The sequence below is a fragment of the Terrapene carolina genome, unplaced genomic scaffold, assembly GCF_002925995.2.
Source record: "Terrapene carolina triunguis isolate 2854851 unplaced genomic scaffold, T_m_triunguis-2.0 Scaffold84, whole genome shotgun sequence".
Taxonomy (NCBI): Eukaryota; Metazoa; Chordata; order Testudines; family Emydidae; genus Terrapene; species Terrapene triunguis.
Window position 1 is genome coordinate 42,182,652 of NW_020664435.1, and position 24,921 is coordinate 42,207,572.

Below are 24,921 nucleotides of genomic sequence, written 5' to 3' on the forward strand. Positions count from 1 at the left end.
ACCGGGGCCCAGGGCGGTGTGGGCCAGGCAGTGTGGATGGGCTGGCTGGGAGAGGCTGACCCCCAGCCCCGCCCCTTCCGCCCAAGGACCCGCCGCTTCCAGGGGCCCAGAGCTGGGCCCCCATACCGGTAAGTCTTCTGTGTTACTTTCACCCCTGCTTCAGTGGCTGAAAGACTGGTGGTGCTAGAGAACTAACACCTAATTATCACAGTCAAGAGTCCCTCACACTGGAGTTAGGGGGTAACAAGGTGCCTCTTAGTCCTGGGTACTCTGAGAACCATCAAAGGGACACCAAACAGGTCAGGTGAAAAGGTGGTGATTTGCTATGTGCTGACAAGAGAGTTTGAATAACACAATCTTTTTATTTTAATATAGGGAATATAGACAATCCCAAATATTGTAACTCTTACAGTTATTTGTAGATGTCATGGTGGAAGTGGTCATTTCAAGAGACTTGAATAAGGAAAAGGTGGTGTTGGCTCCATTCATAGAGTGTGATAGAAGAAGTTGCAGATGGATTAATAAGAGAAGCAAGTAAATGATGTGTCAAAGCTGGCATCATTGGCAGAGTGAACAGGATGGGGCAACATTAAAAGAGACAGATGAGGACAGAGTTGTGGAGAAAGCTTGGATTTGATGTAGTGGAGGAAGGGAAGTCAGTGAATGGATAAAATGGAGTGACATGGTCAGAATGACAGATGAGCAACATAATATTAGCTGTAGCTTTTTGTTTAGACACAGGGGCAACCTGGGTGTCAGGGAGGCCAGATAGCAAGTGATTGCAGTCATTAATCAATTAATGCTGTCTTCCATCTTTGAAGAGCTCCTTTGCTGCTTCTGCCTCTACTCCATCCAGGTGTGTTGAAAATGACATTGGCCTCCCAACTCCTTCTCTCCACCTAGGGTCTTCCTTCCTCACTCTTCCTCTCCTCCTCTTAAAGGGGCAGCAGTTCAGGAGCCATTCTGTTCCCTGCCTTCCCTCTTCTGATCCTGTGAAAACTGTAACAGCTACAGCTGCTTTGCTTTCAGCCCTTCCTTCTCCTGAAAAGGAGCATCCTCCTCTCGGGCCACTTTGATCACTGTCTACCTCTAATTTTCCTGTTAAAAGAGAATGAACTTTGAGCTGCTCTGCCCGTTTTCCACCCTACCATCCGGAGGAAGAGACAGCCCCACTCAGCTCAGTCTTCTGGGTAAAATTTCTAATGGCCCAGAGCAATGAGTCAAGTGGGTTTTTCAAGCTATGACTTGCTCTGTTACTTATTTTATAAAAGTGTGGCTGGTAGAATTTTACAAGTCCTAGTAGGTTAACTGAAAAATAATTGGTATGTAAGGATGTGAGAACAGATTGGTCCATAGCAAGGTATGGGCCTGACAGCTGATCCTCAATGGCAGACTAGAAAGGCATTTTTAATTTGGTTCACTACTTTTAAAAAGTAGCAAGTAATGAAAATAAACATAAGACATTCAACAGAGAACACAATCAAAACATGAGGGAGTGGATGGCCTATGGGGCTGGTATCGATGAAAATTTTTCACGATGAAGGTCTCTGCTTAAAATCTGGTCCAATTGTATAGTGACTAAAAGTTACCATTTGATAGTTTTTTGGTGGTTTGTGTGAAATAAATTTGTAGTCTTCATCCATTTAATGGATAAATATCTATATAAAAAACATCACCAAGTGGCACTGTAGTAGGCTGAAAGAGCAGTGATATCAACAATTGAAAGAGCGTGGAAACTGAACTGGAATTTTTTCATCGTTGGATGTGATCCCTCCAGTTTAGGGAAGTTTGCACTGCTGCTATGTATGCTGTGTTTGTTCTGGATTTACAAGGCTGGCTGTCAATTTACCACCTTTCACAAACATTAAAGTCACTTAAAAAACACAGACACACTATCATTATTGCCCATCTCTTAAACATATGCACTTTAATATATTTCTTAATAATTAGAGATGTATAAAATGCCATCAGATCTCTGGATTCTCATTTTCCTGTCAGTGTCTCCTGCAAATAATCAGGAAGAAAGTTAATAAATCTTAATCTAAGAAAAAATCTGTTTAATTGAATGTTTTTAATCAAATCACTGATCCCGATCCATAGGCACTTATAAGGTTTTCAGTTCTTATAGATCAGAAGCGTGTGAGAAGTCAGTCTAGAGCCTCAGTAATCCTCCTTAAATCTAATATACTCATGTTTAATTGTGTCCATGTCCTGGCTCTCATGCTTTCTCTGTCACAGAACTGGGCTTTTCAAATTCAAAGCTAGCTGAATTACACCTGTGATTGCAATTAAATATTGTCATTGATTTATATCTGCTGGTCTCTGGAACCATATGAATCTCTTCTTCAGCCTGTTTGGCCCATGTGGCAATTCAAAGGGAAATTTTTTTATCCTTTTAATCTAGTCCTTCCTGCTTTACTCTATCACTACAAGATCCACTTCTGGCATAGAGCAGCACAAGAGATCATCCTTTCTCTAGCTACAGTAAATCAAAGATAGAAGGTTAATACAGCTGGAGGAGATTACTAGAGCCCTGCGCAGATACAAAATTTGTATCCACATCTGATCCGTGATCAGCAAAAAATGGTCTGCGGATATCCACATCCATGGATGCAGATATCTGCGGATTTGCAGGGCTCTAGAGATTACCATGAAAAAGAGAATAAAAAATAAATGCCTAGAACCACTACGCAGACAAACGTAAGCAAGAAGTGTTTGTTCTTTCCTATAAGATCTGGTAACTGGCAATGTTCTGTCAGGCTTCCCCTCAGTGTTCTTTCCCAGGACAATTTTACAAACAGGGTTCATTTCAGAAATGTATTGAATTGTGTCAAGTACTGCCAATGCCAGAAAATAAGAGTAATGGAAATAGAAAACTAGTGAGTCATGGCTAAGAATAATTGGAGTAGAGCTTAAAGAGTAGTGCTATCTCCAGGGATAACCAGTCTAGGCTATCAGATTTTTTTCCATTTCAGTTTATTTATTGCAATATATTTGCCTTAAGTTTTATATTATGTAATAAATACATTTTGTTTAGCCTGCGTACAAACTCAATGGTACAAATTCACCCATTTTTGAGCCCACAGAAGCCAACAGAATAATAAGAAGAGTGAATTTGGTCCTGTGTTTATGATGCACTTTTTCTGTAAGGAACTGAAAGCTGCCAAAGATTTTCTATATTATGGTTAGGCATATGTTAAAAGGAAAATTTATAATGGCCTTTAATTAATTTGTCAGCTAAAGTACAATGATCTTATTGTAAGTCATCAATACCTTTTATAATAAAGGCCAAAGTATGATTGTTGATGGTTAGCTTTAACTCTGGAAAATCTTCAGGAGTTCCAGAGATGCTTTCCTAGTCTTCTTTCTCTGTTTACCTTCTGTTTACAAGCGAGAAAGAGGAGGAAAAGAATAAACACTGCCTTTAGATTCATAATCATGGGAAATGATCAAAGGAAACAAAGAATAAAAAAAAGAGAGTACAACAGTGAACTCATACAAAAAGTAGATCTCGATACATAGCCAAAACCACAAGAAGTAGTTGGAAAAAGATACATACTAGGAAATAAAATACAAAGCAGAGTCCTGACCAAAGTGCACAGCTAGTATTGTAAGAGAGGCCCTTATGAAAAGAATTCTTTCATGATTCCTCACAGAACAAACTGTTTAATTTGAGTTAAATGTCATTTCCCCCTCCTGCCCTATTAATGAAAGTCATAAAGCAATGCATACAGCATCTATCTATTCATAGCCATAACTCAAGGCAAAAAAGAAAGATAGAGGGTTGAAGAGAGGTTTCAGTAATAAAAGTATGAGACAAAAATAATTACATAATATATTAACTTTCTGCATTTTCATTAAAAACTCTTATTTTAAACAGGTTGTAACCTTTGAATCTATGTATTAAAGACAATAGTATGTATCAGAAACATTTAAAAATCCATTTCAATATGTAACATGAATAAAGGTTATGTTTTATCTTTGTGGATTTTAAATAAGTATTAAAAATAAAGAAAGCAGGAAAATCCAGAGTATGTCAAGTATGTGGCTTAAATTGGCAAAAGCCTTGAAATTCAGGGCCGAAGCTGAAACTCTGTTCTTAACTTATTGGGGGCATCAAAACAGAAAGTAATCTTCCTGTTTATAAAACATCATGAAGTTCCTGGCCATGGCAAAGCAGGTAAATCCCATTATTGTTGCTGAACAAGACATTTAGCTTGGCAGTTTCATACAAAGTAATCACTGAATACAATAAAAAATAAGATGTAATTAATGTATAAAAATAAAATAAGATGTGGTTTCAGATTTTCTAGCTGCCATATACCATAGAATTCTGAACTATTATAGGGATAACATTTTATATTAATTATGCAGCAAACCCTGCACCCACAGAAGTGGTTGCTGAAGACCCTGAATGCATCAAAACCAATGTCCCATTGTGGTAGAGGATTAGACACATGCTGCTGACCATTGAGCAGTGCTCCAAGAAGTTTTACTGCATCTAGCAGCACAGAGGGGTGTTGGGCAGAGCTGTCCAACTAGGCAGATGGACTGGACAGCCTCCTACCACCTACAGAAGGGAGGATGCAGCAGTTAGTGTGGCTACTGCAGCATATCAGCTATAGAGTGGCTCTGCAGCCTAGGATGAGGACTCCTGATACCTTATTCAACCCCAGACTTCAGGAAAACTACTACATCTGAAATCTACAAGTGAGACTTGTAACACTCAGCAGCTATGTATCATCTTTACTCTCACTGATGAGCACTAACTCCAACAAAAAGAACAGGAGTACTTGTGGCACCTTAGAGACTAACAAATTCAACTGAAGTCAATCGAGCTACTTGTGTGTGTATCAGTGCTCACCAAAGCCTGCACAGTCCAGCCCTATATCGTAAAATGGCACAGCTACTGCAATAGAAGGTTGAAATCTGACATTCAAGATGTCAACAAATTTTTGTATGACCTTTAAATCTCAATGTTATAGACTGCTTGGCAAAACTTTCATCTTGGACTTATTTGGTCCAAGATAAGCATCTTTAATACAAAGCTAGCTTATTTTTTTTATTAATTTCACTGTGCTAGGTTAGAATGACTGACAGCCTTACTTGGCAAGTCCCTGGCTCCTGAAGATATTGCTTTGCAATCCATGTTTGTATGTTATTAACATAATGTTCTTTTAGCTGAAATGCAAAGTTTGTGTTATAATAAAGGAAGTATATTTTGTTTGCATTTATTTCAGATAATATTATGTGAATAATTTTTTTCTCAGCTTTTGAGAAAAATATTTAAATCTGAATGATGAAGCATTATTTCCATAAAAAGCTGTTCCTACCAAATCCCGTGACAAATTAATCATGTATCGCCACGAACAACAGAGTCAGGAAATTGTAAATAGGTTATGGGTCAGACCTTATGTATTGAATGTAATTGCTAGAGATGTTTTACAGATTATTTTATTTATTTGATTTTTGTTTTTGTTTTTTCTGTAACTGCAAAATCTCCAAAGTATAAGAATCTGAAGCATTTAAAGAAGCATGTGACTAGCAGCATAAGGGTTCATTTTATGCCAGACTGTAGTTCAGCTCTCCATGCTACAGCCTTGGTATGCTTGCCTTTCCGCCCAGTGAGGTTATACAAGTGTATTGGAGGGCAGAATCGGGCCCAATGTGTCCTCCTTTAAAAGGTCCAGTCTAATTATATTAAATTTTTGTGGTGGCCACCTCCTGAAATTCAACTGCTACAGAGAACTATAGCATTGGAATGCAGGATTAGACTAGCCACAGACATCTTCTTCACAGATGCCAAGTTTTTCAAGTGTCTCTAGTGATTTTGAGTGCCCAGTCTGTAACAGTTTAAAAGTGGTTGATCTTCAGTGGGCAGGTGATTAGCACTTTCCAAAAATTCAATCCCTTTAATGCAGTGGTTCTCAAACTTTCGTACTGGTGACCCCTTTCACATAGCAAGCCTCTAGGTGCGACCACCCCTAATAAATTAAAAACACTTTTTTATATATTTAACACCATTATAAGTGCTGGAGGCAAAGCGGGGTTTGGGGTGGAGGCTGACAGTTCATGACCCTCCAGGTAATAACCTCATGATCCCCTGAGGGGACCCGACCCTCAGTTTGAGAACCCCTTCTTTAACATGTCTCCAGTTAAGAACCCCAAATCACTAGATAGTTCTAAAAATCTTGGCCGTTTTCTCCTGACAGTATCAGTCAGTGGAGTAAGAATTTCTAAAGGGGACATGGCCCAAAGTTAAAAGGCTCTCCTGGTCTAACAATTTCACAGAGGTCACTGGGAAAGAGAAGAAAGGGATCATTTGTCTCAAAGACAATACTCTCCAAAAAAGTGATTAGCAGTAGGAGGGAGCACCCCAACACAACACCACAGTGATCATGGCAATGGAGGCCACATACTGCAGTCTGCTGATAAGAAGGCAGTGCGAGCAGAAGCCCCCCCCCTCCAGCAAATTTTTTTTTAAATCTGACCTACAAGTTTTCATCGCCTTCACCCAAAGCCCTGTAATGAAGTGATTCAAATGACAGGCTACAGCAGTGTTTTTTAAACTTTTTTTTCATTTGCGGACCCCAAAAAATTTGAATGCAGGTGCGGACCCCTTTAGAAATCTTAGACATAGTCTGTGGACCCCCGGGGGTCCACGGACCACAGGTTGAAAAGCATTGTTGTATGGTAATGACAACCTTTTGTGGACCCCTTAGACATAGTCTGCGGACCCCCCAGGGGTCCATGACCACATGTTGGAAACCACTGGGCTAGAGTAACTCAACAACATTAGTGAGCTGCACACCATCAGGTGGTGGGATGGACAGTCTTGGATGTTGGCAGTTATTGGAGTTGGACAGCTCCACAACTTGCAGTCATGAACGTGGTTTTTTGTTGTAGACTTTTTTAGTGGGCTGTTTTTTCCACCAGGTATGGTGATCTGCCACAGAGCCAGTAAACTAAAGCTTACCACAAGGCTTGCGTAGCTTGGCTTGGCATCTGATTGTGTTGAATGTGGTCCCCAAGAGACTAGCCTTGCTGCAAAATAGGAAAATCTTGAACAGGGACTCGGTGAGTGACCTTATCCTGTCACACAAGGATAGTGACCACTGGGAACAGGGCCGGCTCCAGGCACCAGGCACCCAAGCTGGTGCTTGGGGCGGCACCTGGAGGGGGGCGGCGCGGCGCTCCGGCCGTCGGGGAGAGCGGGGCCACAGCCGGGCTCGCCGCCCTCCCCCCGGCGCTCTGGCCGCCCTCCCCCCGGCCGCCGGGGGGAGAGCAGCGAGCCCCTGCTGGGGCTCGCCGCCCTGCGCTCTGGCCACCGGGGGGAGAGCCGAGCCCCAGCCGGGGCTCGCCGCCCTCTCGCCGCCCTGCCCCCGGCGCTCTGGCCGCCAGGGGGAGAGCCGAGCCCCAGCCGGGGCTCTGGCCCCCCCCGCCCGGCTCCGGCCGGAGGCTTTTTTGCCTGGGGCGGCAAAAAAGCCAGAGCCGGCCCTGACTGGGAAAAGGTTTCACTATGAACTCAAATGGCAAGAAACCCAGATAATGGAAGATGGGGACCCACTCCTACAACCTCTTACTCAAGTGAGAAATTCTTGTTCATGTGAGTAAGCCCACTGAAGTCAAAGGAACTACTCGCATGAGTAGGGGTTACTCAAATGAGGGAGGGTTGTATTAGTCAGTGACATAAAACAGATAAAATAGAAAATATAGTAAAAATGATTATGACTTTCAAGAGCGTACTGTTATTAGTATAATGACTTACAGACCATAATTCCTTGCAAAGATGCACATATCAAACTACTGAGAAAATAATGCTGAATACATTTTAAGAGAAATAACTCATATGTGGCTGAATATGAATGAAGTACAAGAGCTGTGGCATTTTCAAGTGCCAATTAATTTTGCATATTTTATTTCCATTGTACAATTACATTTATGACAAAAAGGAAACATGCACCAATGTTTCAGTAACAAAAGTAACTTACTAAAGAAAGTCTCAGAGGGGTAGCCGTGTTAGTCTGGATCTGTAAAAAGTGACAAAGAGTCCTGTGGCACCTTATAGACTAACAGCCGTATTGGAGCATAAGTTATCGCTTTGTCGCTTTTTACTTAAGAAAATACCTTATATATGTGTGGTGTGTACAGCATTTCCCATTAGCTATGGCCATTCAAAAGATTTTAGTAGGTCTGAAACCAAATTTAGTAATATAATGGAGACAAGGAGTAATATTTAATAAATTGTATACCCAAATGCTTGGAAACTGTATTTTTCAAGTCTATCCTATTTCTAGTCAGATGCTAGAAAATAGATATTCATTGGTAACATTACAAAATATAAAAGTTAGTCCCGTGGAATTTTATGACAGAACTATTTACACACTATTCTCCCTAATTTATAAATAAGTCTGTTTTTGTCATGGATATTTTTAGTAAAAGTCACGGATAGGTCACAGGCAATAATGAAAAATTCACGGAAGCCCGTGACCTGTCCTTGACTTTTACTAAACATACCCATAACAAAATGGGTAGCCTGGGCAGCTGTGGAGGTGGGAGGGGGTGAGGCTGGGAGCTCGAAGATCCCGCTCTGCTGGTGGCTCGAAGCTGCAGGGGTCTCCCCTGCCTCCCGCAGCAGCCAGGAGCTCTGGGGATCCTCCCTGCAGCCCGCTGCAGCTGGGAGCTGCCAGGGTCCCTCTTGCCACCCGCGGCAGCTAGGAGCAGTGGGGATCCCCCCCCCGCCACCATGTCCCCCCTGCTGCCCACTGTGGCCTGGGAGCAGCAGGGATCCCCCCCTTGCAGATTCCCCCTTGCTGCCCCTGGTGGCTAGGAGTGGTGGCAGGGAATTGCGGGTCTCCCCTCTGCCACCTGCGGTGGCTGGGAGCTGCGGGGCTCCCCCGCAGCTCCCTGCCTCCGCAAGTGGCAGGGGACCCTGCAGCTCTCAGCAGGTGCTGGCTAAAGTCACGGAGGTCTTTGCAAGTCATGGATTCTGTGACTTCAGTGACCTCTGTGACTAAATCGCAGCCTTATTTATAAATAATAATACTCTACACTGCCTCTCCCTTTCATCTGAGAACCCCAAAGTGGTTTCCAAAGGTTGTGCAGTATTATTGTTATTATACCCATTTTTCAAAGGAATTGATAGCGACCCAGAGGCTATTTGACTTTCCAAGGTCTCACTAGTGGTATAATCAGTAGTAGAACCCAAGTTTCCTGATTCCCAGTTTCCTGCTCTAACCAGTAAATACCTCTGCCTTTCCTATGTTTTCATTTACATTTTTATTTATTACACACAAAACTATGGTAAAAGAACATTGAGATTGCAAAGTCAAGTATTCAAAAGTTGGAAATGTCAGAATTAAAGTTGTCTGTGCATATTGAAACCCGCATGGTTCATCATCAGAGTTGGAACTTTTAGATCTACCGCACAGACCTCTGCTACTGAGCTGAGTAACTGATAGCAATAGTAGGTTGTCATCCTGTATATGGACCGTCACTAGAGGGGGATGAGACCCACACTTTGCCACGGGGTGTCATAGCTATTTGCTGGCAGCAGGGGGATGGCAAGACTCAGGAATTTTCCAGGCTCCAGAAGGGAGTGTGCTCTATTGGGCAGAAACTCTCCTGCCTGCTTCCCCTGAAGCTTGACCCCTTCAACCTTGTCCCCTCCAACATGTCTCTTTCACAGCCCTGTCCTAGTGCTTTTCTCCTTGACTACCCGGTTCTAATCTCCACTCCTCAGGCTTCTCATCCCAGTCCCACTCTCCCCCTCTGGGCTCACTGTCCAAGTCCCCATCTCCCCCTGACTCACAGTCTGTCCCTTTGCCCACACCCAGTTTCCTTACCCAGTTCCTCCCTCATACCCCACATTCCCAGTCTCCTTGCCAGCTTCAGTTCTCCCATTCATGCTCTTCATCTGATCTGTAGCTCCCTTCCTCCAAGTTTCCCATGCCTAGTGTCCCTTTCTACATAAGGACCCAGGGACTAGACTCTGGGTTGCAGCCTGGGGCAGCTGATTTTCCCACGGTGCCACCAGGAAGCCATGCAGAGGCATATCCAGGGAGCACTGAGTAGGCGCCGCAGGAAGTACTGCCCAGGAGACCCAGAGTGACAGTACCTGGTCATGCCTCTACTTAACCCTAGAGGTTGCCTGGGCAATCACACAGACCTCAGTCTGCTGCAATGCCAGATTTTGCCTCATCTCCTGATCTCTGCCTCCAGCCTGACTCTGACCTAGATTCCTGCCTCTTGATTCTAACCCAGTATTACTTCTGATCTCCAATCTCCGACTGTGGCCTGCCTCTGACCGTGATTCCTGCCTCTCGAACCCAACCTGGTACTGCTTCTGATCTCCAGTCTCTGACCCTGGCCTGACTCTGACCCCGACTCTTGTTTATGGGACCTGGCCTTGCAATTCCTCCAACTCCAGCCTGGTGACTCCCATCCCTGGTGAGCAGCTGTGACAGCTAGGCAAGATCACCTATGACCCACTCTCTTTCACTCCAGGATCCACCTCTAATATCAGTCTCCCCTCAACCCTCCCTGGCTCCCTTATTGCCAAGGATGTTAAGAGAGGAAGTCCACTGAGAGTTGTGAAGAAGATCCTGAATGCTGTGTTGGTGGTGGGCTTTCCTGAATGATGTAAGGTTGTTGTATTTTAAGTTAGGTCTGCCTATCAGATTTTTAACATGGTGAATTTCTATTACATGATGATTTACAAATAAAGCATTCCTTATGCACACAAGGTGGCATTATCATGATTTATTACATTTATTTCAGAGGAACTTGATCACAGTAATCCATAAGCTGTGCTTGGAGTACATGACCAGTTTAAATAACATGCATAAAAACCCATTAGTTTCAAAACATCAATCACAATTAAGTTGTGTGTTTAAGTACATGGCCAGTTTTTATAAACTGCATACAAGTTTTCATCCATGCCATCACAGTAAATCAAACTGCGTGATGAGGTACATGACCTAAGTATGCAAAATGCATAATACAAATTCATAAAAGCCACCTTTTGGATCTGGCCTACACCCACATGATGACTGCAGCACAATTACAAATATATTTCATTCCCTATTCATTCATACTACTGTACACAAACATTTCATTCCCCCTCACCCACTAGAACATGCACACTCATAATGTGGCTGCATAAAGCATTGTTGATTTCTGTTGTGCATGTGGATCCTGCCCCAGTAATGACAGGTGCACTTTCTGGCTGTATGTACCAGTCTAGAAGTCAAGCAGCGTCTTGAGTCCATTTCTGGTGAAATGGCTCACCTTTGTCCTCTTAGCCATATTGCCTGCTGTGCTCTGCACAAATAATGCAGATAGCACTGATCACACTGACTTCCAAACATTCTGTAACCATCACCACTGGGATTTCAATTTGCCAAACTCACATTCCACCCCTCTCCTACAACTATGGAGTGTCACTGAACCTTCTTTTGCCAGGTCCTCTGAAATCAGGGTGTGGTTTCCTAAGCCATGGTAAAAGGAGGTAAGCAGGGTCTCCTAGAATTATAGTGAGGATAATGACTCTATTCCCACAAAATGACATTATTATAAATTATGTCCCAGCTTGTACATGAAGATAATTTTCTGATTTTAGAAAACCTGGCAACATACACTTGCTAGTACAGCCCATATTAGTGTCCATGAACTTGCTCTGTGGTCAACCAGGGCCTGCACAATGGAGGAATAGTACCCTTTTCATTTTATGTACTCATGTGTTCCATGCAGTGGGCAAACTATGGTCACATGAGTCCCTTCAATGGCCCTGGTACAGTTTGAAAATCCCTTCCTTTCAAAACCAGCAATTACAGTATTTCAGGGGCGTTGCTTATGCTCACCACCTTTAGGTATATCACAGTCCTGATCACCTCTCAAACCTCCACCATCACAACCCCAACAGCGGTCTTGCCAACATCAAACTAGTTAGCTACAGATCTGTAACAGTCTGAGGTAGTCAGCTTCCAGATGGTTATAGATACCTGCTTCTAGACTGGCATGTCTTCCCTCATGTGTGTGACCTGATACCAGAGGGTCATGGCAAGTTGCTCACAAAGCTCCAGGAATATCTGCTTCTTCATGCAAAAGTTCTGGAGCCACTGCTGCTCACCCCAGGTCTGCATGAAAATGTGATCCCACCAATCTGTGCTCATGGCCCTGCCCCAAAAGTGCTGGTCTACATATGGGGAATCTGTGGTTATGGCAACCGGCAACCGAATATAAATAGTTTCATTCTAGAAGGACAGCCACTTAGATATTTGTCATTGTTTCATGTTGTATTTAAAAACAGGCATACAGTTTTGCTATGCATAACTTCCAGGAGCAAATGGTCTCAGTTTGTAGAAGCATCTTTCTTATTTATCAAAGAAACATTATAGATAAGTGCAGTGTGAATTTTTTCCTAGTTGTTTCATTTTAATATTGATAATCACTACCTGAGAAGTCCACAGGACTTCAGTTTGACAAAATTATACTTTATGTATTTTGACCATATTTTTAATTTTGTACAGGTTTCTGTTTTGTCAGTGGTTTATCAATATCTGAGCATGATGTAATGTTTTCTAAAAGGTAAATAAAATGTTTGAAAAGAGTAATATCGCTCTCATTCTGTGGACAGAAATCCCATTGAGCTTAATGATTTTGCAGAAAGACTGATGATAGAATATGGTTCAGACTCTTTACTGTGGTACCATACCAGGCTATAGCAAGTTGTAAAGCTGACCAACAGATGCAGCACTTGTACAAATGAGCTCTGCTCCACCTGCGCCCACATTCAATTCCTGTGAAGGTTTAGCTCCACATCTAGAAGTGCATAATTAGTTTCTCAAGCCTGAATTTTATTCTAGCACAAGATTCAATTATCCTGTGCAATTGTATAAGTGGGGCACAGTTGGCAAAGCTAATCTGAAGAGCCAAATGTAGCATCAAACAAAAAATTACATCTTTTCCTTCTAACCAGAGTTGCCACCTGTAGGAAGGCTTCATGCTCTTAATTATCATTCTTGGGGTGTGTTTTTATTAACTGTCCTGTCAGTTGCTCTTTTAAGGCTTCATTCAAAGACTATTGAAGCCAATAGAAAGATTCCTGCTGACTTCAGTGGGTTTAGAATTTCACATTTAAAGCTTTTCCTCGGCTGAATAACCTTACATCATTCAGGAAAGCCCACCACCAACACAGCATTCAGGATCTTCTTCACAACTCTCAGTGGACTTCCTCTCTTAACATCCTTGGCAATAGTCGGAATATCATACTGATACCCAAGATGGGTCAGTTTGCAGGCTCCTGCTGAAGAATATTAATTTCTCTGCAAATGAGAACCATAGGAGGTACTCTGATGTTGAAATGAGCTGTTAGAAATGTTTGAGGTCCTACATTTTTATTACTACATTAGTATTTGTACATAGTTATTTATAAATAAAATAAAGGAAAGAGCAAAAGTCTGCTCATTGATCTTCACAATAGCTCCCAATTTGGACTGTCTGCTCTCTAAGTATATTTTGTCAAATTTCCTGGAGAGAGTTAAAGGATAAGAATGTTTTCCTTGTATCTGTACTTTAAACAGTTTTCATTATAACATTTTATCTACACTCAGGAGTTCTCATAATACTCATAAAATATATACTTAAATTAATAGAAAGATTATATCCTCTCTGTATGGTTACAGAAGCTATGCACGTTCCTCAAGAGGAGAATATTCCAAGTCTCAACAATCTGTATGCAAAAGTGCTATTATGGATTATACAAATAAAATCAGAATGGCTTCCCAAACAGACTAGTACTGCCCAATGTACTGCGAAATGGGGGACCCAAATCCAAATCCTTGGCCCAGCTCAGTCCAATGCTCCAGGCAGTTGGGATGGAATGCAGTTCCTCCACAGCCCTCCCGAGACTGGAAACTACTTTTGTTTCACTCAGGAAACTAGAAGCCTCCACAATAACCATAATGTTTGTGTTTTTTGAGAAAGGCCTGTGTACTTAATTCAGAAATAATGTGTCACTTCATTGAGTCACTGCCACAGCATATGCTGTTTGTTAAAATATACAGTATTAGTAATTATGTAAACAGTAGATGTAAATTATACATTGAACAGCTGCCGGCACCTTCCACAGTATACGATATCCTCCATTAATAAACATATTTGCTTGAAAACAAGGTCACTGGATCCAATCCTACATTCCTTGCACACCCAGAACTCCCATAGCAGACTTCAAGGGCAGTTTTGTGTGTCCAATGAACACAGGAACAGAGTTTAAAATGAGTAGAATTATAATTTTCATCCACATTAAGGCCCCTTTTCACTGCCAGGCTAGTGTAGTGACCTTAGCGTAAAATGAGTATCAGGACCTAAAGAGTACATTAGCAGCTTTCTACCTGTCATGACTGGGAGGGCAGGTGGTCTGACCTAGTGGGCAGACAAGGAATTGTGAGTCAGGCAGGGTCAGGTTACCAGGAGGTCAGAGTGCAAGGCAAGCCACAAGTCAGGCAGGATCAGGTTACCAGGAGAGAGCGGGAGCAGGTATTGCAGGGAAAGCAGTCCTACACAGGGAAAACCCAGTTGCATGGACAACTTTCTGTTCCTGTCCTTTGGTTAAATAGAGGCTGGGGACCAATCAGAACATCCCAGTTCTCCACCAATCTGATCCCAGGACTGGAGTCCTCTGTCTGAGTTCAGCTGCTATTCTGGCACCTGTTAGCAAGTCACTGGGTGGTAGGTCAGGACTGCCTAGTCCCTTAGAGCCCTGTAGACCAGCATTCAAGACCCACAGTCCCTGACATCATCCCCTCCCCAAGGGGCCCCTCAGGGTGATGTAGGACTAGGCATTTTGTAGTGATTCCTATGGCATGCTTGCACAAATGCAGGAGCGTGTACATTTTCCGCTCCTCAGGATCACATCCCTCTCAGTCAATTAGATACCAGAGCCTGCCACATTTATATTTAGAGTCCAGGATCTCATGAACCAAAATAATCCTCAGGGCCTTGTACCAGTACTGCTGGAAGAGCTGGCTGCATCCTGTGAGGGAAAGGGTTTTCTGTGTAGAGTTTCAAAAGCAATACGTGAAATACCAGGTGAATCCTCAGAGAGTGGAGTAGCTGAAGTTCAAATGTGACTGGATTAACTTATTGCAGGATCTTAAAAGGATCAAGGAACCAAAAGCCTAGCTTGCGAGCAGGTCTGTTGGTATGTAGGTGCTCTGTGGAGAGCCATACCTTTTGTCCCATTGAGTAGGTGGGGCTTGCTGTTGATGCTGGTCCACATACTGCTTGTGGTCTGCTCTGGCTTCTTCCAGGTGCTTCTTCACTTTTTCCTGGGCCCAACAAATCTGCTGCAGTAGGTCTGAGGTGGCCGAGTTGGGGGAGGATGTGGGAATTGTGGGTGGAATCGGCATGTGGCGAGGTAGACCTGTAGATGCGTGGTCTGCATTGTCGTAAGCAAATTCCATGTAAGGGAGAAATGAAAACCAATCATCCTGGTGATGATTGATGTAGAATTGCAGATACTGCTCACGAATTTGGTTGGCTCTTTCCATCTGGCTCTTGGACTGGGGATGATAAGTGGAGGAAAGACATATGTAGACCCCCATCAGGTGCAGGGCTTTGCGCCAGAACCGGGCTGTGAACTCAGACCCTCGATTGGAGGTGATGTGTTCTGGAAGGCCATGGAGGCAGACTACATAGCTCATCCATAGCTGGGCTGTCTCTTCAGTGGAGGGGAGGCCTGTGCACGGGATGAAGTGGCCATTTTGGTAAAGTGGTCCACTACTGTCAAAACTGTTGTAAAGTTGTTGGATTCTGGTAATTTTACAATAAGGACTATGGTGATGGCTGCCCAAGGTCCAGATGGGGTGTTGAAGGGCTGGAGGAGACCATAGGACTTGTGTCTTGGTGTCTTGGCATGGGCACAGACATTGCAGGAGGCAATGAATGACTGTATCATTGGTTGCATCTGGGGCCACCAATGGGAGCAGGATATTAGTCTTTGGGTCTTGAAGCAGTTGAAATGTCCTGCAAGGGGGAAATCATGGCATAGTTGCAGTACTGCAACTCTTGCAGGGCCAGGGGGAACATAGACGTGTTCCCTCACATATGTGATCCCTTTCTGGGAATCATGGATTGCTTGTGGATAATAGCTTGTTTATCAGGTGGAATTCCTGAGGCAGAGGCTTAGCATATCAATCTATGTATATCCTCACAACAAGCTGCACTGAGAAAGTTATAGGGTTTGAGAATGAGGGTGGTTCCTGGCTGGGACCTCATAAGTTGGTACCATACCTTTGGGACAGACCATCAACCTTGCCATTTTTGGATCCAGGGCGGTATGTGATAATGAAATTGAATCATGAGAAACGTAGGGCCTATCAAAGCTGCTGTTGGTTTAGGGCTTTCATCCTTTGTAGATACTCCAGATTTTTATGATCGGTGAATATCTTGGGTGGGTGGCAAGCTCTCCAGGTAGTGCCACCTTTCTGCAAAGGCGGTTTTTATCATCAGGAGTTCTTTATCAAGTATTTCGGAGTTTAGCTCTGTGGGAGTGAGCTTCCTTGAGTAGTAAGTGCACGAGTGTCACACTTGCTCAGGACCAAGTTGCTGGGAGATGACAGCCCCAATCACCATACTAGAGGGGTAAGTTTATACAATGAAGGCTTATCTGACATCTGGATGAGCCAATATGGGTGCTGTAGTAGAGATGAGTTTCAATTGGTTGAATGCATGCTGGGCCTCAGGAGACCAATGGAAATGGGTATTTTTCTGGAGGAGAGCGGTGAGGGACTCGATTTATTTTGAAAAATGCAGGATAAATCATCAATAAAAATTGACGAACCCCAGAAAGCATTGCATGTTGCATACTGTGTGGAGAAACTGGCCAATCTTGGACAGCTTTGACCTTGCTTGAGTCCATCTGGATCCCTTCTGGGGATAAGATAAAGCACAAGAACTCCATGGAGGCCTGATCAAAGGCACACTTCTCGAGCTTGGTGTAAAGGCCACACTGCAATAAGCATTCCAGGACTGTTTGGATATGAGTGGTATGCTGTTTAGGGTAGCTGGAGAATGTTGCCCGATCTTTAGGTTATGTATTAATTATATACATTACTTAAGAATCCCGTTATCATTTTGAGGGTTGACAGGTTCTTGCCCCAAGAGCAGGCCCAGTATTATTCAAATTATTATATAGTTGGGAACCCTGATGTTCACAGTTGCAACACTCACATTATAGGAACTCTTTTATATTTACAAATATAGTTATTTAGCACGGTCACAAACACCCCAACTTTGTAAGACAGATAGAGATACGACAGAATGTACATCTGCACATCCATATACTCACACCATCTCCTGTAAAACAACCCTTAAACTCTATCTTCAGCTCCCCAAATACTTGGGGTTTTCCACTGGGCCGTTTATCTGTGCAAAGTTTATCTGTTCAAAGTTCATAGGCCTCAAGCCTTATGCTAACTTGCTGAAGCTCATGTCTTACAGGATATAGGCCTGTAGGTTTCTTGCATTACTGCTGAATATAATGCAAAGCAGAATATAATGCAAAGCAGTAAATATAATAAAGGCAAGCTAGCCCACTGGGCTACAGTAGCAGTGAACGGCAAACTAGTCCACTGAGCTACAAGAAGATCAACATGTTGTCTAGGTAGACTACTACCTATTGGGCCAAGATGTCTCAGAACACATCATTTATAAAATGTTGGAAGGTGGCCGGGGAGTTGGTCAACCCGAAGGGCATTATGAGATATCTGTAGTTGCCATACCAGGTTCGGAAGGCAGTCTTCCGCTTGTCCCTTTCCCTGATTTGCATGAGGTTGTTTGCTCCCCGGAAGTCCAACGTCGTGAATATGGGCAACTCCCATGCAATCCAGCAACTCAGGAATCAGGAGTGGGTAATGATTCCTGATAGTTATCTGATTCAATGCATGGTAATCAACAGAGTCAGAGACTGCCATCATTCTTTTTGATAAAGAGGACTTGTGCACCAGCCTCCAAGGTCGACTTGCGGATGAACCTCTGGGCCAGGTTCTCTTGGAGATATTCTCAGAGCATGGTCAGCTTCGTTTCTGACATGGGATACATTTGTCCAAATGGTATTTTTGCACCTGGATGCTGCTCTATTAGGCAGGGAAAGTCCCAGCATGGAGATAGGGTTTCCACATTCTTCTTTTCAAAAACATTGGCATAGACCTGGTATCTTGAGGGGAGTTCAGATGTGGCTTCAATGCAAGGTTCTGTCTGGATAGCCACTCCCATCTGGGTCTCGAGGTTTGGATGAGCTACTGTTCCCCAACAGTGCTGCTGACAAAACTCTGATGGGAAACAAACTTCCTGTGCCTGCCACCAAATGAACGGGTTGTGGAGGGCCAGCCAGGAAATACTGAGGATCAGGGGAAAGTATAGAGAATGGATCACACCAAATTGTAACATTTCTCAGTGTCCCTGAATCACAGGCGCCAAGGGAACTGTTTCCTCTATTACTGGGCCAGAAGACAAAGGGGAACTGTCAATAGTCTCTATAAGGTCAGGAGTGGCCTTGCATTACAGGGGAATCTGCAGGATCTGGGCTGCCACTGCATCTATGAAGCAGTCAGCTGTACCTGAGTCAATGAGGACTGGTAGGATGGGATTTTGCAGGGACACCCCAGCTATGTACAAATGGACTGGCACCTGCAAGTGGGGAGCCATCGGGCAGGACACTGGATGTGTTCCAGTCAGACTGAAGTGTGGTGGAGCTTTTTCCCTGATTCTTTGGAGTTCATATGGGGTAGCCAGAGATCGAGTGATCTGACTCACCACAGTAGAAGAGGAGGTGATGCTGGTGTTGTCATTCCTTTTCTATGGGGGTGAGCTATCGACAGCCCACATCCACCTACACTGGCTCAGCAGACAGCAGTGGTGAAGAGGCCAGAACCTAGACTGGAGGGTTTCAAGACCCCCATTTTTTGCCTCCCTTTGTCCCCATAACCAATTGTCTATATGGATGGTGATATTCACAAGGGCATCCAGATTTGTGGGCATCTGTACCCAGGCTAATCCATCTTTAATTTCTTCTTGCAGCCCCAATCAGAACTAGTATGCCTGTGCCGCCGCATTCCAGTCTGTATCGGCTGTGAACTGCTGGAACAGCGCGGCATAGGAGGCAATGGTGCCCTGCCCCTGTCAGAGCTTCCTTAGGGCAGCCTCCACTATTTGCATTTGCTGTGGATCACCAAATAATACTGACATGGCTTGGGGGAAGACCTCCCAATTCAACAATACTGGGCTGTCATACTCCAAGAAAGGGGAGGCCCAGTCTGATGCTTCCACCGACAGCAGGCTGATGACCAGGCTCACCTTTGCACGATCAGTATTATAGCACTGAGGATGCATCATAAACAGAAAGTGGCACTGGTTTATAAAACCTGGAATTGCTGGAGATTACCATCACACCATTCTGACCACTGTATCAGGGAACAGGGCTGCATGAGTCTGTCTGGAGTGCGGCATTTTCTGCACACAACTGTGTGACTTACTCTGGCAAGAGAGCTCATTCGCCGAGGTCAGCTGGACAACTTGGGCCTGCAGTACTTGGCAGTCCACCTGAATGCAGGAAGCCCCCTCAGGCAAGTCCAGTGCTCCCAAAGGTTTAGCCAGGTCCATTCTATTGGCATCAGGTCCATGCCTGTGGCCTAAGTGGTCCTTACAAACTGTTATTACCGGGGCTTGAGAAATCTGAGCTAGTGATTGGAGCAAGAGTCAGTGTGTGTCAGATACCAGGAGGTCAGACTTCAAAGCAAGCCAGAGGGTAAAACCGAGACTCATGTGTCAGGCAGGGTCAAGTTACCAGGAGATCAGGAGCAGGTATTGCAGGGAAAGCAGTCATAGGCAGGGAGAACTCAGTTGCATGGACAACTTCCTGTGTTTGGGTTAAAATATAAACTGGGGACCAGTCAGGACCCCTAGTGTTCCACCAATCAGATTTCAGGACAGGAGTCCTCTGTCTGAGTTCAGCTGCTATTCTGGCAGTTGTTAGCAGGTCACTGGGTGGCAAGATAGGGCTGCCTAGTATTTCTACACAGCAACGAAAAACCCATGGTTGAAATGAATGAAACAGCCCACAAGCCCAAGTTGGCTGGCACAGATCAGTCACAGGTTTTTCTTTGCTGTATAGACATATTCTAAAAGTCCTGTAGACCAGGGTTCAAGACCTCTGGTTCCTGATGCTACCTGAAGTCAGTTTTTATCTCTGAAAGCATAATTGCTAGCTACTATGGAAATGACTGAGATGTCACAAACAAAGCATTATGTTTTAAAGTGGGAAACAAGCAGCAGGAAGGAGAAGCAAAAGTTTTAGTTTTCATGCAAAATGCAATTGTAGTTTATAATATGCCAACACTGCATTATGCCCAAGTCATGCCCATGTGTTGTAACATCACTTTCAATTTAACATTATATGTATAATGGAAGGAACCAAAAAGTACTCCTCCTGCTATACATTTATCACAGGATTATGAAATCATTCATTCCCCAACACAGTGTACTCTGCTGTCCATGGTAACACTACTATTGGAAGGTTACACTTTTCAGTGGCCTCCACTGTAAATATACTGAAAATTGTTCTTAGTAATAAAAATGAAGAAATAAAGCAAAGTATGATATAGTAACCAAATTGTTTATAAACAGAATGATCCAAAGCTTTCCATTATTAGCAGTTCTTTAATAACTAGTATGCAAGTCATTTCTACCCTCAGTGTGTTTACCAAGTTCACTTCTAAGATGAATTAGTTCAATTACTTGGCATTTCCATGCCAAAAAATAAGTGCTTTGAACATATCAAAACTGTCTTTTATCAGTCTTTTATATAACATTCCTAGGAAAACTAGATAAAGGAGATTTACTTTAATAACAAATAAAACGTGTACTTCTTTATTGAAAATGAAAATAATATAGAATTTTATTTGAAAAAATATGTGAATTATACAGTTGAAAAATTCCTTAAATGTAACAACTTGCTAAAATTCTATTATATTTGTATAAAATAGCTATTTCTCTTTCTCTGAATAAGGTGGACTTGTTTCATTTCCTTCTTCTAGGCATCTACATTTTCTTCTCAGGGTAAAAAAAATTCTTTGCAAGGCAGTTCTTACTTATTTGCAATATAGATAATTTTGTGCTTCTCAATTATATTAATGTCATGTTCCAGTTGTTTCATCTGTGCTTCCAGCCTTTCTTTATGGATCTTCTTTGGTAAGGTGTCTATTTCTACAGAAAGGCCCTGGAACTCATGATGTACCTCTTCCCAATTCTTTTTCAGACCCTAAATCCATTATATGAAAAGAAAACTTATGAGAATAATTAATTTTGTTTAAATGCTATATTTATACAAAGTATGTATTTAGCAATATTAACAAACATTTTGCCCTGTGATATGTGCTCACCTCCCTTAACAATGAACAGATGTTAAAATAATTGATTAACATCTGGATAACATTTAATGGAGCCAAATAAGTGGGCACAATTCATTAATCTCTTAAAAGTCAATGTAGTAATAGCAAGGATGAATTTGGCCTGGTGTCCTAAAATAGGTAGGGTGATCTAAGCAATGCTTACATTTTAATGGAAAGTTAATATATTACAGATTTAAAATGGCATTCTAAAGTGACTACATTTGGCATTACAAGACTTGCTTTATCTGTGTACTTGTAGCATGTATCTGTGCATGGTTATGTTTTATTTGTAATGGCTATTTTCGAAATCTTTAATGATAATATGGTAATGTAATCTGTAAATGATTTTTTTTTTTAAAGACTATGGCAGCATGTGCATCTAAAGGCAGAATTTGGGCCTGTTTACTTGCTGGTTTATAATGTTATTTTTCTTTACAATCAAAGGCAGTAAAATATATGTATGAAGCTAGTGGCAATTCAGCAGACATGAGGCATTCTTTACTGTTTTGTATTTAATCATGAAAATTAATATAGGATTTCTGAAACCTTCCTAGAAGAGTCATTACTTTTTGTCATTTAGCGGTACCTTTTAATGTGTGCAATTCAGATTTGATCCTGCACCACTGAAGACAATGGGAGTTTTCACACGGACTCCAGTGTATAGACCTATCGGAGTTTACTTCCTCCCGGGAGAAGTGGAGAGTCCAAAACATAAAAGTCAAAATTTCCCTCCACGGCTGCTCCAGGGGCTGTTGATCCTTCTTATAGGCTAGATTGTAAATTGACAATCTAGCCCTATATAAAAAATTATGAATTCTGAATCTGTGAGAAATATATACTGAATCTATTCTCAAAGCTCTTTTTTCTCATAAAAAGTATACCCAAAGAAAGTGAAATTGAGAGAAATTTCAGATTTTTGTCTCTAATTGTTTCCATTTATTTATTGTGACATCATAAAGAATTTAAAAGAAGATTTTGGGTTATCCAAATAAAGTAAGTATCTGAAAATTTCTTAACTAGCAAAAAGTACTTCTTTCATCACACTCTGATATCTGAAAAATGTCAGAACAGAATGTTATCAAACAAAAAGAATAAGCACGAGAAATTCCAGCCCAGATGGTAGGGTCCCCCCCCCCAAATAAATGTTACAAAGGGCCAATAAATAGGCAGTTACAATGAACATGCTTCCTCTATAATAACTATTATTGTGAGGTTATAAATAAAAGACTCACCACTTTCACAATCCATGGTGCAAACTGAGAAATAGTAGTGGCCTTCTCTCTTTTGCTTTACACAATTTTGCCATTATTGGTGCGAGAGCCTTCTTGTTGACAGCTCCTGACATCTCTGACAGTCTTCCTGTCTGTATCTCTCCACCTCATACCTTTTTTCAAGTCTCAGCTGAAAACGTCTCTTTTTCCCCTTGCCTATACCTCTTTATTTCTCTCTCCCTCTGATATTATTTGTTATCTAATCCTTTTCACTGTATTAGCTAACGCTGGAAAACATTTTGGAATACATGTTGTATGAAATACACTATACATTAAACATGGGGTGTCATGAATTTGGAAAAAAAGAGGAAGTTGTATTTATCTAAGACTCAAAAAGCCCTAATCCTGCAGCTAGAACCCTGTAGCTGCCTGGAGCTTCACTGACTTCACTGAAGCTATGGGGGAAGGGATCCAGAACTGAAGCCCGAGATGGGAGATACCTGTAAAATTGAACTTTAGAGCATCCTAAACCTGTGAAATTAGAGTCAGATCAGATTGTTTGCCCAGCCCTACCTATAATTATTCTAGAGCTCCATCTAGTGAAAAGCTAGCCAACCCAAACGCATTGTTTCTTGTACACTATAGTACTTTGATACATTGTATAGTTTCCTGTTACTTATATGGAAATACAAATCTAATTCGTCTTTTGTACTTACCACTATGAAACTTAAATCAAAATGCATACCTGTAGGAGACTTTCCCTTTCTTCATCAGAGAGCCGTTTCATGGCTTTTTGCCTCAGAGTCTCCTTGACATAGGCATCATACTCTTCTTGGGCTCTCTTTACTTCCTCATTTCGCTTAATTACGTATTTGGGAGTAAGACCATAATCCTGAAAGGTCAAGGAAAAGTTCCCTATAGAAACTTATAAGAAGAAATCAATGAACAATCTGATATAAATATTATCAGTAATGGTATTTTAAATTTACAAAGGTAGCTTTGAATATTGTTTATTACTACTGAACAATAAAATTCATATCAGGGCCATCTTCTGAAAAGCATCAAGCCTGATTCTTCTGTAGTCCGTCCAAAGTCTGTGAAAATGACTCTCATCAATTTTATGTATAAGGCCTCAGAACCAGATGGAAGTAAAAACTGAAACCTCCATATCTAAGGATTGATAGAAGACTCGCCTGTTGAACAGTTTTAGACCAGTTAACCACAGTGCAACTAATTTTATATCAATACTTTCCTTACATCAAATGCCATACTTTGAAATGTACATTCCTTTGCTTTTCATGTGTACAGATTTTTGTTATAACATTATATACTATACAAAAAAGTCAAAATGTTTAATATAATGTGTTGCAGAATGTCTGAGAGACATAGTTTTGCATTAGGAGTGATATACAGCAGTTTCTCTGGGCAGGATTGTGTTTCAAGGAGGTACACTTCCTTCAGAAGGTCCCAGATATACACGGGGAACACACCCACTACATCATCCTTTAGAAGAGCACTGTACTCTTCTCATTGCACCCAGCTAAATCTGCTGGAGGAGGCAGTCAAGGGCTCACCTCCTTCCCACCATCTTTGGGGTGGCTTGTGACCCAATGGTTGCTGGGTGGGACTGTGACCGTGCCTGGCCATTGCATAGGTGGTGCAAGGGATGGGAACATTTTTTGCTCCTTCCTCGGTATTTGCTCACTTGCTCAGCTATTGGGCATGAGGTTCCAATGAATTCCAGAGGTAATGTACAAAACAGACAAAAATCCCCTTGACTAGAATGTGGCTTTACATACTAAAATTTACTTTCTAATGGATCTTTCAAAACTGCTATAACTACTAGTGTAGTTTCAAATGTAAAATTCTGCATAAATTGGTGGGTAAGCAAACATAATGAACACAATTTCCTTTGTGATGTTTTGTAAGGTTTTTCAAATCAATATCTTTTTCTGTACAGCAATTCTGCATTTATTGCAAGTTTTATGATCTGAAGATAGATTGCTGCTCCTCTTTTGGACATAAAACAGGTGCTCATTTGTATGCAAAAGTGTGTGATTAGGTAAAACAGACAGCGTACAGCAGTTTTACTCTTACCCAACTTTTGCAGATGAGAGTATAAGGATATTATTAATCCTAATCAACGTTCACATCACCTTTCATAAAGATCCAATGATTTAGATGTGAGCTGATATTTATGGATACTAGGCAAATGTATCAGGAGGAGACATATACCAGTACTATTCTGGAATGTAAACTGC

At 42.2% G+C, this 24,921-nt stretch overlaps 1 protein-coding gene across 2 annotated transcripts in view; it reads right to left on the reverse strand.

Annotated features, from left to right (window-relative positions):
• Positions 1 to 20,929: 20,929 nt before the first annotated feature.
• ENKUR (enkurin, TRPC channel interacting protein) overlaps positions 20,930 to 24,921 on the reverse strand; it is a 17,902-nt gene continuing 13,910 nt past the window's right edge. For both annotated transcript variants that reach the window (XM_024216004.1, XM_024216003.1), the window contains 2 exons: positions 23,406 to 23,552; positions 20,930 to 21,319 (listed from right to left, as the gene is read on the reverse strand). In XM_024216004.1, the coding sequence (XP_024071772.1) occupies positions 21,146 to 21,319; positions 23,406 to 23,552 (321 nt within the window). In that variant the 3' untranslated portion in view covers positions 20,930 to 21,145. The remainder of the gene's footprint in view (positions 21,320 to 23,405; positions 23,553 to 24,921) is intronic.